This window comes from Convolutriloba macropyga, chromosome 12, assembly GCF_964194025.1.
Source record: "Convolutriloba macropyga chromosome 12, txConMacr16.3, whole genome shotgun sequence".
Lineage (NCBI taxonomy): Eukaryota > Metazoa > Xenacoelomorpha > Acoela > Convolutidae > Convolutriloba > Convolutriloba macropyga.
The window spans coordinates 33,319,448-33,334,060 of record NC_134479.1 but is presented as its reverse complement, the minus strand read 5'-3'; the positions used below and the strand labels follow the sequence as shown (position 1 = coordinate 33,334,060).

At 34.1% G+C, this 14,613-nt stretch overlaps 2 protein-coding genes across 4 annotated transcripts in view; one reads left to right on the top strand and one right to left on the bottom strand.

Annotated features, from left to right (window-relative positions):
* LOC142350574 (homer protein homolog 1-like) overlaps positions 1–14,613 on the top strand; it is a 245,634-nt gene that overhangs the window by 171,791 nt on the left and 59,230 nt on the right. The gene's annotated exons all lie outside the window — the stretch shown is intronic.
* On the bottom strand, positions 816–7,907 carry LOC142350575 (lactosylceramide 4-alpha-galactosyltransferase-like). The gene is made up of 3 exons (XM_075402438.1): positions 6,814–7,907; positions 3,336–3,586; positions 816–1,544 (listed from the first exon to the last, which is right to left on the bottom strand). Exons 1-3 carry the CDS (start codon positions 7,494–7,496, stop codon positions 1,294–1,296), a joined length of 1,185 nt encoding a protein of 394 aa, XP_075258553.1. The 5' UTR covers positions 7,497–7,907; the 3' UTR covers positions 816–1,293.

The window sequence follows — 14,613 nt, the reverse complement described above, 5'->3', positions numbered from 1 at the left end:
TCGCCAGATGACGTCTGAAATTCTAAGTGTGCACTGTAAGTAGGGATATCTGGCATTCTTGAAACTGGCACTGCAGAGATCTGATATTTGAAGCGCGCATCAGTTGTTTTTCCGAGATCACTCCAAAGTACAGAACTAAATCTCAAACCACTGCTTCTCACTTAATACAAAATTTTCGCAGTGAGTGCATCAGAGTTGCGTAACCATAACTTGTATATCCACCTCTATCTTTAGTAAAGCAATCTTTAGTTAATCCAATTTTTCAATATTCTAGCTGTTCTAATGGCAGGTAGAAAAACATGATGCATGAAAAATAATAAATGGCAAAAAAATTAAAATATTAGTTTTTCAAGATACATGCAACTTGAACTTGCTGAAATAAAAACTACTATTACTCTTTAAACGCCGCCATAGGCAACCTTCAAAACTTAATGTCGGGTTCTTGCAAGATTCTTGCAATTGATTTTTAGTTTTCTAGATAAAAGATTATTTTGACATAATACTTTTAAAACGCGTTATAAGATTGAGGTAAAAAAATTTGCTCCAAAATTAACTCTAAGCTATCAATTTTTAACTCAATCTACAGAATGAGAAATTTTTATAATGAGTTGGGACGGTCGACTGAAGATCTTGATCGAAGCAAAAAATGTAATATATCACCTTTGCCGGTAATTTCGTGACGGCAAGAACCGTTATAAAATATGTTTTCTTACTTGGCTAACATTTTTCTCACCCGTTTACCAATTACGCTTAGTCCTGTTATGACTTTATGCTACAATTTTTTCATCCTTTTTCTTCAATTTTTATGAAACAGCACATTTTTATACTTCAATTTTGTATTGAAAAATTATTTGTACAAATCATCATTCAGAGTGAAACAATTTAAAAGACAGAATATATACATTTCAAAGACATCAACATTTACAGAATAATTGCTTAAGTTTAACGAGGCTTTCTATTCAGTTAAAATAGAAGTGAGAATCGTGAATTTAAAAAATGAGAGCCTAACAGTTGAAACAATTCCGATGCTCAAATGGATTTTTCCACCCAATGTCACCCCCCAAATATTTGATTAACAATGAAAGGTTTTATTCGACTCCTCAAGATTAAGAGCTTGCATACCTTTGCGTGGGTTTGTATAGACTGGGTTTAGATTTTAGTCCTTATTATTACACAAGGAAGAAATTATCATCGAAAACTTCGAGATTAAATCACAACGTTATAAACAAATAATGTGTCTAAAAGGCTTTTTTTTATTATGCGTTTCCGTTTCAATTGAACAACTGTTCACACTTAAAATTCCTCTACATGTAAATATGACCTTGGACATAACATCGGACCCAAAAATGAAAGAAAATCTTTCTTCGGATTTCGCGTTACTTTTAATTTTGCGAACACGTTTGAGTGAAAATGCACTGCTAAACTACATCTGAATAAATCATTCCATTCAGCTGGACTTCTTGCTTTTTTCGGCCAGAGTTCTTCTCTAATTCGGCTAAATGAAGCAGGCATGAATGTGAAATCTGGCAGCATTGTGAAGTTTCCTGAAATAGTAAAACTGACATTAAATTAACTAACTGCAAATCGGAGAGCGGTTGCTATGCATTTAGCCGAAAGTTAGAATAAAGCCGAATATTTGAAAATCCTAATTCGACAATTCCAATTTTTTTCAAGTAAATTATCAAGTAAAAGATGAGGATCTTTTCCGCTAGCGCCCCCCCAGTCCTATATAGTCGAAACTTAGGCACCCCCCAAATATCAATGTTTTGCTACTTTCTGGAAAGGTTACTTGTGTTCATGATTACGTACCTAGTATAATACATCAACAACCACTTTTGCAACATTTTTCAGGAAAATGAAAGTAGTAGACCCTTTTACAAAGCACGCAATTCCTAATAATGCAATATAAGTACAAGTTTTTGGTTGATGTTTACATTATATGCAGCTCATTATTATTATGCACGTATTAATTTCAAACTATCGCTCTGTTAATATTTTCTAAATGCCCATTCACGCGTATTCACATGTAATAATTCATATGCATACATAATGTTAAAACATACACAAATGGGGGTGCCTAATTTGGTGCTAGGAAAATTGGCCGACAGGGCGTTTAGCCGACAAGGAAAAAATGGGAAATTTAGCCGACAGTTTTATCATAATTGGTCATAAAAGTCTCATTGGTCAGTAGTTCGGTTGTGATAGATTCATATCAAGTCCCACGGGTCGCTGAGGCATGGCCATGGCCCGCGAGGCATGGCCATCGCCGGCGAGGCATGGCCAGATGTGGTTAAAAACCTTTGTTACGCTAGTTGATAGACCTTGGTTACACTAGTCGATGAAAAAACTGCGGTATATTTGTCCGCTTACGAAATAGTGTTTTAAATTGGCCAATCACAGCTTCAGAATAAATTTTATTGGTCATTTTACTTAAATTGTCGGCTAAATTTCTCATTTTTTTGTTGTCGGCTAAACGCCCTGTCGGCCAATACGGTGGTCACCGCCTAATTTACTTGGGGGGGGGGCGTTAGCGGAAAAGATCCAAAGATGATTATCAAGTAAGTAATAGAATAAAATTCGTCATGCTAGGGCAATTAGCCGAATTGGAAAACAAGAATCTCTTCTGTTTTTGCCCCCCCCCCCCCACGTCCATTTGCACCCCCCACTTACGCATGTTATAGCATATTGTTTGGATTTTATACAATTACATACAATTACGCACAAACGGCCTTTACAATTTAATTATGCAGCGAAGTTTTGAAATTAAGACGTACACGGTAATTGAACTTTGCTTATAATGTAAGCAGACAAAGAATAATGCGTCATTTTACTATTTTTGCGCTTATATTCCATAGGATTGGCTTTATGACACTAATTTTTTTGATAACCGGAAACAAAAATCCATCCAATCTTGTGCTGGTGCCGGCACGTTATTGTGCCTAAATTGAAGGATCTCTAAGGACAAAAAAGTACATATTTGGGGGGTGCAAACAGCCTGGTTATATAGGACTGGGGGGCAAAAACAGAAAAGATCCGAAAACAAAGCGAAAAGAATTTCCGACTGGCGGGTCGGTGGGCGCGCTTTGCGCGCGTCGCGGCTTCGCCGCGATAACCGACCCGCGATTTCCGGATTACATCCCACAGCGCGTGAGAGGCATGGCCGTGAGCAGCGGTCCGCAATTGCGCTTAAACTATTATTCGGCTATCTAAACTAGGCCAACTAATATTGTGCTAAAGTATAGCACAAAGGGGGTGGCGATTCTGTACTACGTACCAAAGGGGGGGCAATTGTTGAAAAGATCCAAACGATCTCCCTTTTTCCATAAAGAACATACCTTCAGGTGACACCACTTTCATGTTAAGCAGTTCTTTCAATCCGTACAACTGTTTTGCAGTTTGTGAACTACTTTTGGGTCCCGCTTGATCCCTCTCGTCCTTCTTATGATTATAATGCTTGTTGACATAACTGAGAACCGCTCTCGGGAATGGATGACCCTTTTCAAAGTGCAGTTGACCAGGGTTGATTTTTAAGGCACGTTGGGTTTTTTCTGGGATGGCACAGCTTTGGTCTGACTCCGACATCAAACTGGAAAACAATAAACAACAATAAAGTCATGTCTAAATTGTTTTCATTGAGCAATAAAAATGAAAATAATATGAATGTGGGTTAACCGTAAGTTGCTATACCCGCTTAATGAGAGCCACGCGAATCCTTTAATTGACCGTTTTAAAAAGAAACTAAAAAGTAAAATAATGTTTCCTGTTTCAAATAATGTTAACGTCTGTGAAGGGCACAATTTTTTCAGTAAAGAAGCTTATAAATACACGCCAGTATCTCAAAATTAGTCACTAACTCCAAAGAGAATGTTATACTTTTACTTTATATCTCTTTAAAACAAAAAATGGTCAACGCGCCTAAATTGCTCCAAAATTTAGGCCTCTTTAGTACTAAAGTTAAAAAGTATTAAGCCAACAATTACAAAGCGCCACATAATTTCTTTTTTATTCTGTTCTGGTTGTTCAAACTCGATTCCAATTGATAAATGGTTAAATAATGTTAACCGTGATTATATTCTTTCAATATTAGAGATTGAACTTTTGCTGATTTTTGATAAAACTTCAAAATAAACCACGGAACGTTCAGAAAATTTTCAGTTCACTTAGTCATTTATATCCTATCTAGTAGGGAATCCCAGAATAAACTTAAGCTCTGAGAGATAAAAAAAATTTAAAATGTGCTGGTATAAAAACTTTAAAGTCATTGATATCATCTGGTTAAAAATTTGTCTTGAAAGAGAAAATATATGCCATTTTGAAGTGCATTTAAATATTAATAAAGTGACTACAAAGCAACATGAACAATTTGTAAGGTCGATCTGGAAATGTGAAAAATGTTTTGTTTTCTCTTTTTGCATTGGTTTACTCTCAAAAGTTGACTGCTCAAAATACTCTGACAGATATGAAGGACCTAACAAAGAATTTATCACATGACTTTCTTTAGTTTTGACACAAACGAAGAGTTGCAGTATATAGGATTGTGGGGAGATGAAGATTGCGTAGAGAATACACAACTGATATAATTTGTCAATGCAATGTGGAAACTTTGACCTAGATAGCAAGGAGCTAGCATTTTTTTCAAAACTTGAGCTGGGTCTAAATAAGACCTTAAAAGATTGTAAATTTGCTGCTAAATCAAACTCGGGATAACTGATTGCAGAGACCCAATTATACAGTAATTCTTTTACATCATGAAAACTTTGTTGATTGTCATAAAAGAAAACACTCCTAGAGTTGAAAATGCTGGAAAAGTTATTAATAATAGCAAATTTAAATTATAGGAAAGGGCTTTAGATTATAAAGTTCAGCTCTCACAAATTATTTTTCCTCACAAAAACATAATTCCCAGAGACAGTCTTAACCTTTCGGCTAAGTATAACATATGTATAAGAAATAATAAAATCAGATTAGATTTTTTTAAATCAAAAGGGTCAATTCTTTATGAATAAAAAGAAAAAGTGTACTTAGCATTTCTGTGTTGTTTTTTCTACTTTTTCTGCGTCAAAATAAATCCAATATATATATATATATATATATATATATATATATATATATATATATATAGTCATTGGAATAATAGAGTTAAGAAGGTTAGAAACCTTCTTATTTGTTCTCAAAACAGTGTCTTCTATTCTTTTCAACATTGCATCCTTAATTGATATTTTGCGGCATTTTAGTTTTATCAAGCAGGTAAGAAATCAAATGTAGTAAGTTTCAAAAACGATTGAAAAACATTCAACGATTATGCTATACTTTTGAAAACGAGAACATGACCGTTTCAATTTAAGGACCTCTTAAAATTTTCAGCAGTTTAAAACTATTACAAAACCTAAAGGAATTATTCTTATTTTTTTCCTAGAACTCCAAGTTTGCATCCATGACTTGTTTGCTAAATGGAGGAAAGACAGGGACAATTTTTTTGACGCATGATATCTCTCTTGAACTGACATCTAGAATTGATTGTTAACTTTTGTTAACATTAACAAAAAATTTAGGAGCTCTATTTAGAAGATCTCTAGAATATCGCGTGTACTTAATAAAAATTGAGGCAAGAGAAAGTTGTAGATGTAATCATTTTCAAAGTAAACTTTTTGAATAAAAATCGATCTTCATTTTCAGCACAAATAAAAATCAACGTTCATTTTCAGCAAAATATTTCTATACATAGCAGTCTCTTTTGAATGAATTAATTGTAATAATACCATGCTTTCAAGTTGGATATGACACATTTGAGCAATCCCGTAATTAACAGAGCGAAAACATAAACACAACCCACCTGCTAGGTCTTCAAAAGGTCTTTACGGTCATAGACGAATGATGCCAAATTGCCGTACTAAGGACTATGTGGGAGCTAGAGCTTGAGAAAAGTTGAGAAAAAAATAAGGGCAGATGAGTACAATAGTACATTAGAGTGGAGATATCTTCGTTATTGATGAAAATCGTTATCTCTAAACTCATAAACTTTTACCTGTTTTGCACTTTTTAAAAAAAACAATTTTGAAATCTATTATGAAGCTTAGTAGCTCTCAATTTCTAACCTTATTCTTCTAGGGCTAAGACCACTCACTTTGTTGGTTAATTCAAGCTGGCTCAATTTTGTTCTTTTTGCTTGAATAGTTTCGATTTCTTTGAAAGTTTTATGACAACTAAGGAATTCTGAAAATCACGTCTGACTTTCCGGGTGAGATTGAACTGAGAAGTGAGACAAGAGCTGTTGCGTTTTTTCATCGCGTTCACAGTAACTCTCGCTATAATTCAATTCAGTTCCAATTCGTACATTCTGTTTAGTTGACATTTCAAACTGTGTCAGTAAGGCTATCAGTAGTCATATATGACTCGCTATGCCTCAAATGCGCGCTGAAAACTCATCTCAATTAGCGCTAAATAAGTATGCTAAAAGTTTCATGAGGAATTATGTGGAAATTGGGTTGAAATTCCTCAGCAATTCATTAATTTCTAATTATTTCAGATTATTTTGCTGATTTCACGTTCTTTTTGCTGCTGGTTCCATTTTTTCGGCTCAAATACAAGTCTTTGGACTGAATGTACTCAAGATTTTGAACTTATTGGGATTCTCTTTTTTAATCCCGCTCAATCTGCTCACTTCCCGTTTCGAAAATTATTTTTCTCCACCAGTTCCCTGGTTTGGGCGAGTAAGAACCTACCGGGTCGAGGATAAATTAAGAAAATATTTTAAATTTGAACTCTTACCACTCAAACCTTGGCCGGAAATTTAATGATTTCATTCATACTTACATCGCTGGTTTTGCACTTTCTAACACAATACTGTTCTTCATATGCACCAAACTCCGAAGCACTAGGATGTCCAAGTCTAGATAAACACCTCCATATTTATAAACAAGCGCCATTCTTGCGAGGTCACTATAATGACTCAGTCCATGTGACACTACTTTGTCAACTCTTTTTTCCATTCCTTCCGCCGGCGTGTCAAGAAACAGCTCTGCAAAGTCAACGTGATAAAATTCTACATTTTTGTAATTATAATATATCTCACAAAGCGTCTTGCTGTTACTCAAATCCAAATTGGCCGATTTGAATAAAACTTTGGAAACAAGACCTGATTTAATCGCGGCCGATTCAACCGAACATGATTGGCGACCATCAAAGTAAGGTTTTCCCGAACTTTCTATAAAAAACACCTGATTATGCTCCGAGTTTTTGGCGGTAAATTTTGACAACTGTATTGTCTTACTGCAATCGTTGGTTGTGGTGGACGAGATAACTATTTGGGCTTTCTTTGGGTCTAAATATTCAAAATTTTGTGCATTTCTGTCCGGGTTGAAGCCAGGCAGGTATACGAAAGGGTAATTCGTTTCCATAATGTTTGGAAACCGAAATGTGGACATTATGGCAAATAGAAAAACAAAGAGTAAAATAAAATAGTACGAATTCATCTTTGATAGAAATAGCCGTTGCATACTTTGAAATAGTAAACAGTTTTCAAATCATGGTCGGGCCAATAATGTTCTCTCTCCCATAAAATGTTTTTGGGTGCAATATATTGTTAAAAATAGGCTCCAAAATTTTTGCACAACTCCTGGGAACAATTTATTGTTGTTTTTATTGTATTGTTAATGATGAAAGCAATAATTTTCCTCAAAAACGCACTAAATCTAAATAATCGCAATAATCTTCCTGTTCTAATTTTTTACTTCACAAAATTATATATTAATCTTTTTTTATTCCTGCAGTGAAAAATTCGTTCGGCGTCTCAAAATTTTTTATCTAAAGAAAGAAGCATTTGTTTTTGCTTTTTGTACAGTATATACAAACAGCTTAGATTATAATGAAATGAAGCTTAACATTTGGTAAGCACTCTTATAGACTGGTTTTAGTTATAAATTTGGTAAAAAAACATTTGTTATACAACGATAATACAAAACATTGACCTGCCGTAACAGATTTTAGAAATCACGTTGCCTATGTTTAATTGTCTTCTCTGGCATAGGTTAGAACATAATACGAAAGCATAATAACAACATACTTGAGTTCTACTTGAGGTAAAAGAGCTTGTTATAGTGCCTTTGTACACGAATTTTCGAATCATATGCTATTCAAAACAAGCTTCTGAAGCTCTGACGTTGAGAGAAACGAAATATGACTTTTTGAAGAACAGAGCAAATCGAGGCGCATATTATTACTTTATAACTCATCAAAAATCTTGTTAATGAATAATAACTTGCTCGTATGGAAACTAGCAGAAATATTTGTATTTTTTGATAATTTTTTTGAAAATTAGATGATTCTAACTGATAAAAAAAGATGAGCAGAACATTATCCCCTCAGTAACAAAAAATCTGTTGCAAATAAGTGCTCAAATTAATGCTTGATAATATAATTCTCCATTTTTCACCTTAATAATTGAAGAAAGCGATCAGATAAGCAGTTTTTGTTTTTAAAAAAAGCAAACTCGGATTTAGATTATAAAATGTGGAAGGAAAATGGAGAAAACAAAAGACGGTTGAGTATTAGTGCCATTAATTGTATCTACCCGTGTAATAATTTAACTGTTGTTCTGATAACGAAGGCCGAGTCGAGTACCATTGTTTCGATGTTGGGTTGGATGTACAGAAAGCATTTATAAGATAAGAATTTGTCTGATTTGAGAATTATTTTGTTCAATTGAAATCTTCAAGTTTTCCATATGTCATTTCAAATATATTAACCAGTCGAGATCTCGACTTATGCAGAGACCATCATTGACCATTATCCACAAGCAATTTTACGAATAACGTAGTCATAGCTATTCCGACCCCACTTTAGTAGAGGGAAGGAACTATATGCTGAACTGGTTTTTCTGTTCAGACTATTTTCGCCGATTGATATGGTCATCGTACAGAGTTTTTAATGATATCATTAGAAAGCTTGTCGAACATAAAATTCCAAATTGAAAAATTTTTTGTGAACATTGCTGTTTCCGAGAAGTTATTAAACATTAAAACCTTGTGAACATCAGCCTCATTTCCGTTGTTTTGTCAACAATTTAATTAACCTTAGTCACAAATTTGATCTATTATTTAAAAAACATGACAAAAAAACAAGGATATTGTATTGGTTTTCCTTTTAAAGGTTAAAAAAAGTTTGCTGAATTGTTTGAAACAACTCTTTTGTTTAAAATTTTTGCAAATTTTTCCAAATATCAGAGTTTTTTTCTACAATTTTCCAAAAAAGACTACAAATGTGCTTATTTAAGGCCCTTTTTCCATCCCTACCTGCAGAATGGACATCTGCAACTAAGAAATCGCCAGCTTCTTGTTAATTTCAATCAATTTTTTTTCAAAAAAACATTACTGGTTTTTAAAATCATGAAATTTTCAGTTACCAAATCATCTATTACAAAAATATTTTGAACAATTTCGCTTTTTGACAGCCGCACAGCAATAGCAAGGCTGCTTTTGGTCTCATAGTAGATTTTCAAAATGAAAAATAATACGAATTGTATTGGGGCGTGTCCATTTCAAAATTCTGTTGCCAATTTTTTCATCCCAAATACAGACAACTGTCCTATCATTTAGAGGTTCAATTAAGATAGATTATATTTATGTTGAAGTTTGGGCCAATAAAAAATGATATATTTTCAGAGAAATACTCATTGTTTTTTTGACTGCGACAAAATGTCTTGGTAAATTTTCATTGAATTTTTGAGTTTTGCAAACATTCGCTGTTTTTCGTAGTTTTCTGATTTAGTCTCATTAATCAAAAATGTAAATCCTTGTCCAAAAAGATGTTATTGAAATCATCCAATGTTTCCAGTTTGTTTGGCGCGTATGCCTTGAGTTCAATTATTTTCAATTATCATAGAGTTTTTGTTTCATTTAAAATTTAAAGAGATTTAAATATGATATGACTTTAAATAGATTTGTTCGAAAAATAGAAAAACATACCAGTGTTTTTTAAATTTTGCCACCTCCTAAAGTCTATTGTTCGCGGTTTTATTGGCTTCGAAAATTTTCTAGTTTTTCGAGTTTTGCCTGTAATAGATGTTCTTTTTGTAATCCCTTGACACATTATGCAAATGTAATGTTCCTAATTTTTTCCTATGGATGTACAAGTGAGCTTTTTCAAATCCATCAATTGATAGATGATTTTTTTCATGACTTAGAATTTAATTGGTTTTTAAAATTTTAAAATATATTTGAACTTTCAATTTTTTTTATTTTTTTTCTGTCAACCTGTGTTCGAATGTTCTTGATGTTATTTTGTGGTCTCATGACTTGGTGTTTCTATTGACACGTTACGTTGGCTTCTCACAGAATTACTTTTCAATTCCCTTGCTATTTTTGGTCAAAAAATTGGCAGTGGTAGCTGTCATGACTTCTTATAATATTTGTTTCCAAAAATTGCTCAGTGGAGTTTTCAGTTTTGCCTCATTTTGTTCTTCTTCTTAATAAACTGTTAACCAATCAAGCTAAATAATGTCGCCTTGTAGTAAACAATTTTCTTAAAGTGAAAGAAATGTTGTTAAGTATAGGTGTTATCTGATACTTTTGTAAATTTGTTATCAGATGTTTTTTTAAAGATATTTAGTTTTGTCCGTAATCAATATTTTTGTTCTTTTATTTTGTATCTTTTCTTACTTGGTATTCTCATTAATACCCGTTCTCAAATTTATTTGATGCAAATTCAAATAATTCTGTTAAAGGTTTGAGATTAAAACAATTACTTTTTACGCATACACCAAATGTTTTCGAAACTTGTTTGAATATTTTATTATTTCCCTATTTCCTTCTGATTTGGTAGACAATTAAGCCACAATGTGGATGAGCGGGGTTGGAACATTATTCGATCTTCTGTTTTTCTGATTGCAGTATGTAAGAATAATTTTACAAAAACTATTTAAAAACTTTTACTACATAGCAATGCTTTGAGTTAGCAAAAGTACGAACTATAAATTACTCTAGCTAGCGCCTGTTGATCAACAACTCTGGTTTCACGTTCAATACAATTATATAACTTTCAGCACTCTCCTAATGTATTTCCGTTATGTTGGATTGTGTTTTGCAACACTAAAAAGTTTTAGGTCGACAGACATACATTCAGACAAAAAATGTCACTTTTTTTCCAAAATGCCAGTTCAAATGGAGAAAATTAAGAATTGTAAAAATTTTTTCTACAATCATATAAAGACCATGGTGAACAGATATTGATTATAACGACACCCTTGGAAATATCAAAACTTTAGAATGAAGTTTTTGTGGTCACATTTATCTAATTAAGGGACGAAATTAACCCCCCCCCCCCCCAAATCGATTTCATTTGTCTCGTAGTTGGATCGTACCTTGAACCTGTGTACTCAGACTGAAATCAACAATGAGTACAAACCGTTTATAGTCCTTTTCATAAGGTTTTATCCGGGTTAAATTTTTAAATTTTTTCTTCTTATGAAAATATTCTCCCGATAAAGTTTTGTTTTCTACTGACCGTAATGTCGTGGCTCCCCTCCACTAAAACAGTTTTTGCTCGCGTGAATCATGAAACAAGTTTTCGGAACCGAAAACGGACATTTTATTTTCTTTGAGAAAGTTAGATCTCGTAATTTGTCAGCACAACGTGCAGATTAACACCAACAACATTGCTTGTATTAGAAATTTCTTTTTAAATTAATTGGCAAAACTGAATTTTTGTAGTTAATTTATTAGTTTTCAAAAGCAGAAAAAATCATCTCCACTCATTTTATGACTTTTTCATCAGTTTTTTGGCACTATTGGAAAAATTTCAATCAGTTGAGCATTATTGAAAAAGTTCTTTCCTGCGTCATATTTTCAGGGAATTTTTCGGAATATATAGCATGAGAATATTATCATAGCAAAAAATTCAACCTGTATAACACTTTTATGGGATTATAGTTTGCACAATTGCAACTATGATATGTCTATAATAATAATTTATACGCATCATTTTTCCACTGTCTGCTCCGTCGAATAACTACTTTTTCCACAAACCCAGACTGGGCATTTTCCATGAAGCAGCAAATTATAATCAGTTCAGTTGCGTCAATTAAAAAATTCTCGGGTGAAAAAAATGGCATTCAATCAACGTTCTAGTTTTGTTAAAAATTAATATTTTAAATCCTTCCACGAAGTCCATTCAAAGTTTTGGAAGCATTAAAAAAACTGCTAGAAGAAAATACCGTACTTACTTTTAAAAATTTTGAAGAAACTGAAACACTGCAAAGACTAAGAAGGCATGAAATGCATTGAGAGACATGAATCACAAAGGCATTAAAAACTTGGAAAAAACTAGTTGGAAATAAAATGGCGAGAAAGAAGTAATTATCAAGATGCAATGGGAAAACATCAAAAATGTTTTTTTTTTCAACTTTTATCTAATGATTTATCAAAATTTTTAAGATTTCAAAATATTGAATTCCAGTAATCACAACACCATAAGAAAATGCATATGATCTCTGCTCCCAGGATGAAGTCCGCGACCCAAGACAATTATAGGCCAGACGGACCTGGGTCGCAGACAGGGGGGTCCGGTGCGACCGAGCTCATATTCTGGACAAATTTTCGTTCGCGCCGCTCCGTCTGGCCCATACCGAAATTGGGTCTGTTCTGTCTGGCCAATGCCCAAACATTGGTCTGTTTGGTGTCAGGACAATATACCCAATACCATAATACCCAATGCCATAATACCCAATTCCAAAATACCCAATGTGCCAAAATACCCAATGCCAAAATACCCAATGCCAAATTACCCAATGCCATTATACCCAATTAAATTATACCCAATGCCTATTACCCTATTTATAATTTAATAGTTATAATCTTGAAATTAAGGTATAATCCCACAATTAGAGTACCAGTCTACCATTAAATTCAAATTAACTAATTAGACGCAATTTAAGTAAACAAGACGCAAAATTATCACAGAAACTGAATTGTTCAAAGAAACTTGACTCCTTATTCTAGTCTTTAAACTTGGCCAAATATAGACGCTAAACATGAGCGAAATAACTTGGGGTACGTCCCAACAGAACCGATTAACTTTAATCCTTGATGGACATGAGTTTCAAAAGAAGTTAGAAACAAAAACTACTACGCATTGGAAATGCTCAAAATGGAGCTCTTATAAATGTAAAGTTACGGCCATTACCACTGGAAAACAATTACTATCCAAGAAAAACGAGCACAACCACGAAATTGTTCCGGGACATGTACAAGCAAAACAGGTCATTGGTCAAATGAAGGAGACAGCGAGAACGGAACAGAACCCAGTAAATAACATGATAATTGCCAGCAGTCTGTTACCAATCGGGTCCGATATTGCAACGCAGCTGTCTTTGCCAACCAGATCTGCTATAAATCGGACACTAAATCGCCAAAAAGCATCCGAGAACTTACAGGAGCCGCCGATTACAGACAGACATTTCGAAGTGCCCGCCAAGTTTAAAGAGTTCTGCCTTCACGACACGGAAACAACTGACAACGAGAGAATGCTGATTTTTGGAACACACGAAAATCTAGAATCTTTGAAAACAAACAATGCGCTTTGGCTCTGTGACGGCACTTTCAAAGTATCTCCCATTCAGTTTTACCAGTTGTACACCATTCATATTCAGATTGGAGGATTTTATCCGCCTTGTATTTATGCTCTACTTAGCAACAAAAGAGAGAACTCCTATCGGAAGCTTCTTGTTGGCTTGAATCAACTTACTGGTGGAGTTTGGCCGGAAAAAATTCTCCTGGATTTTGAAAAAGCGGCAATCAATATCTTCTCGGAACAATATCCAGCAAGTGAGATAAAAGGCTGCTATTTTCACTTGTGTCAAAGTTTTAACAGGAAGCTATGCGAACTCGGTCTGAAAAAGATTTATGAAAACAACCCGGAACTAGCATTGACTTTGCGAATGATTCCTGCACTCAGTTTTGTCCCTGAGCCAATGGTATCGGCCTCTTTCGATCTTGTAATTGAGGAAATACAAGATGTCTGTGAAATTGCTAAATTAGACACAGAGTATTTGCAGATGATAGACGACCTAACTTCCTACTTTCAGAGGACGTATATCCGAGGCGAAAAAATTGGCCGTATCAATAGAGAACCTCAATACCCTTTGGCACTCTGGAACCACAACAAAGATGCAGCTGAAGGCTTAGCAAGAACAACAAATGCAGTTGAAGGCTGGCATTTGGGGTTTACATCCCTTTTTCAAGGCAACCATCCCTGCATTAGTACTTTTCTGGAGAAGATATCACTCGATGCCGCTAACCAAAAATTCAATATTATTAAAGCCTTAAGCGGAAAGGAGAACAAAAGCCGAAAGAAGTACAGAGTTCTGAATGAAAATGTCAAAAATATTGCAAAAAACTTTAAAACTGATGATATTGTCCCATATTTACGTTCACTTGCTTACTATACACATTCCTGAGTTTTTATAATTGTTATTCGTGCGTTTGGTGGTGTTATTGAATAAATTTTTTGTAAAAAAACTTTACTCAAAAACTAGAAGAGCTAGAGAGCTGATAATTTGACAGTAGAATTTCTGTGTGGGTTACTTTTCTACCTTCCACTCCCCATGCACTCCCAACACCA